The sequence below is a fragment of the Eimeria tenella genome, genomic scaffold (genome assembly GCF_000499545.2).
Source record: "Eimeria tenella Houghton genomic scaffold, Eth_scaff3022, whole genome shotgun sequence".
Classification (NCBI taxonomy): domain Eukaryota; phylum Apicomplexa; class Conoidasida; order Eucoccidiorida; family Eimeriidae; genus Eimeria; species Eimeria tenella.
The window spans coordinates 1-2,492 of record NW_013542893.1 but is presented as its reverse complement, the minus strand read 5'-3'; the positions used below and the strand labels follow the sequence as shown (position 1 = coordinate 2,492).

Genomic DNA, 2,492 nt, shown 5'->3' with positions numbered 1-2,492 from the left:
CCCTCGCGCCCTCCACACGCGGGCGGGCTCGGGGGGCCCCTACAGTCTCAGGGGGCCCCCGGGGGGCCCCCCGGGGGGCCCCCCAGGGTCTGGGGGCCTCCCTGTTTTGGATTGCACATCTGCTGCTAGGCGGCTGCAGCAGCAGCTGCGGGGGTTCATCAGAGCGCATGCAGCAGCAGCAGCACGGAACGCAGCAGCAGCAGCAGCAGAAGCAGCACTGTCTCAGTTCATTTGCAAGTATTCTCAAGGGGACAAAACAGCAGCAGAACTGCAGCAGCAATTGGGGGGCCCCTGGGGGCCCCCCGTGGGCCCCACAGGGGCCCCATCACTTGCTGCTGCAGGGTCCCCCCGGCTGCCTCTCTGGGAAAGGGAGATAAAGAGGGAGCAGCAGCAGCTGCTGCAGCAAGAGTACAAGCAGCAGCAGCAGCGGCGGCAGAAGCAGCGGCAGCAGCTGCAGCAGGACTTCAGGCAGCAGCAGCTGCTGCTGCTGCAGCAGGAATGTGAGACAGAAGATGAGTACTGGGAGGCCCCGGAGGCCTTCAAAGAAGCAGCAACACGAGGGCGCATCAGAGACGATTTGCTGCAGCTGCTGCAGCAGCAGCTGCAGCCCCGCTGCAGCCACACAGCAGCAGCAGCAGCAGCAGCAGCAACAGCAGCAGCAGCAAACAAAGCCAACCAAAACAAACTGCTGCCGCTCAGTGCCTTCGGCGATGTAGCGGAGATAGAAGAGAAGCTTGAGACCATAAGGGCACAAACCGAGGTTTGCTGCTGCTGCTGCTACTGCTGCTGCTACTACTACTGCTGCTGCCCTTGCTGCTGCTGCTGCTGTGCCTGTAGCTGCTTATGCTGCTAGTCCTGCTGGAGCAGCTACTGTTGCATCTTCCATTTCCTTTGTTGCTTGCTGCTGCTGTCTTCCAGTGGTGCTGCTGCTGCTACTGCTGCTGGTAGCACTGCTGCTGCTGCGCCCTAATGTCGCTGCTGCTGCTGCTGCTGCTGCGCTGTTTGCTGCTGCTGCACAGGCGAGTACTAGATGGCCCTGGGGCCCCTGGGAGGACCCCTGTGGCCGCTGGGGGCCCCCTGGCAGCAAGGGGGCCCCCAGCTGCTGCAGCAGAACCCCATATGGGGCCCCTAGCAGCTAGGGGGCCCCCCACTGCAGCAATTAAGGGGGAGGGGGGCCCCCTAGCGCACTTCCGAATATAAGACAAATGAAGGGGGCCCCAACAATGATAGATTGAGGGGCCCCGCGGGCCCCTGGGGACCCCAGGGGCCCCCAGGGGGGTTTCAGGGAACAGGAGAAATTATGGGCCCCCCGGCGGTTAGGAGAGTCTCAGGGGCCCCCATGGGGGCCCCTTGGGGGCCCCCAAGGGGGCCCCCAAGGGGCCCGCAGAGGCAAAGACGAGGCCCCTTGACTCTTAAGGCCTCGTCTTTGCCTCTGCGGCTGTGGGAGACTCTGGGGGGCTCCCTGGGGCCCCCTGGGGGCCCCTCAAGATCCCTTGAACCACAGGGTACTCTTGGGGGCCCTGGGGCCCCCAAGGGGGCCCCTGTAGAGTAGCCTGGGTACTTCCCCCAAAACTGGGGTTCTCTGGGGCCCCCGCAGCATCAGGGGGCCCCAGGGGGCCCCCTGAATTCGGGAAGGGTCTATAGGGGCCCCCTAATAGTCTTAGGGGGCCCCTGCTGCTTTTTACCCTTAGGGAAGCTGCAGCAGCAGCAGCTGCAGCAACAGCTGCAGCAACAGTGCAGCAGCAGCAAAAGCTGTTGCAGAGAAGGACCTTTATTTTGGCTTTCTTGTCGCTCAAGTTTAGGCCTGTTGAGGGTTTAGGGTTTAGGGTTTAGGCTAGCGTCTAGGCCCTCTAGACGCAAGCAGATGCAGCAGCAGCAGCAGCTGCTGCTGCACTTGTTGCTTCTAGCTCAGCAGCAAATAGTGCACCATTCAGAAGCGACGCATTGGGGGCCCCAAAGGGGGGCCCCTAAAAGAGGGGCCCCCAGAGGGGGCCCCAAAGGGGGTTGGCCCTAATGGGGCCCCCTAATGGGGATCCCGGGGGCCCCCTAAAGGGCCCCAAAGGGTCACCTGAGGGGCCCCTAAAGGGGGCCCCTCTAATGGCCCTCAGGGGGGCCCCTAGGGGGCCCCAGGGGCCCTTTTAGGGGCCCCTTTGGGGGCCCCCGAGGGGCCCCCAAAAGCGGAGAGCCTTGGGGGCCCCCAAGGGGTTTTAAAGGGCCCCTGGGGGCCCCCTAGAAAACTGGGGCTCCCCTTGGGGACTGTTGGGGGGCCCCCAGGGGGCCCCCTTAAGAGGGCCCCCTGGGACCCCCTTGGGTCTTAACTCTAAACCCTAATTGGCTTAAGTTGGAACTTAAAAGCTCAGGGGCCCCTAAACCCTCAGGCCAGAAGGGTTTAGAGTTTGGCTAGGAGGCGAATACCTTCCTCTGCTGCTGCTGCTGCTGCAGCCGTCGCAGATGCTGCTGCAGCAGCTGCTGCTGCAGCAGCTGCTGCAGCT

At 63.6% G+C, this 2,492-nt stretch overlaps 1 protein-coding gene and 1 non-coding gene across 2 annotated transcripts in view; both read left to right on the top strand.

Moving 5' to 3' along the window:
- ETH_00037675 (uncharacterized protein) overlaps window positions 1-1,139 on the top strand; it is a gene marked incomplete at both ends in the record, with an annotated part of 2,155 nt that extends 1,016 nt beyond the window's left edge. The window contains 2 exons of the mRNA XM_013375958.1: window positions 3-760; window positions 1,020-1,139. Of these exons, the coding sequence (XP_013231412.1) occupies window positions 3-760; window positions 1,020-1,139 (878 nt within the window). The remainder of the gene's footprint in view (window positions 1-2; window positions 761-1,019) is intronic.
- A 694-nt stretch (window positions 1,140-1,833) lies between these two features.
- On the top strand, window positions 1,834-1,905 carry ETH_t00000001. The gene has a single exon. It is a non-coding gene (tRNA).
- The last annotated feature ends 587 nt before the right edge of the window (window positions 1,906-2,492 follow it).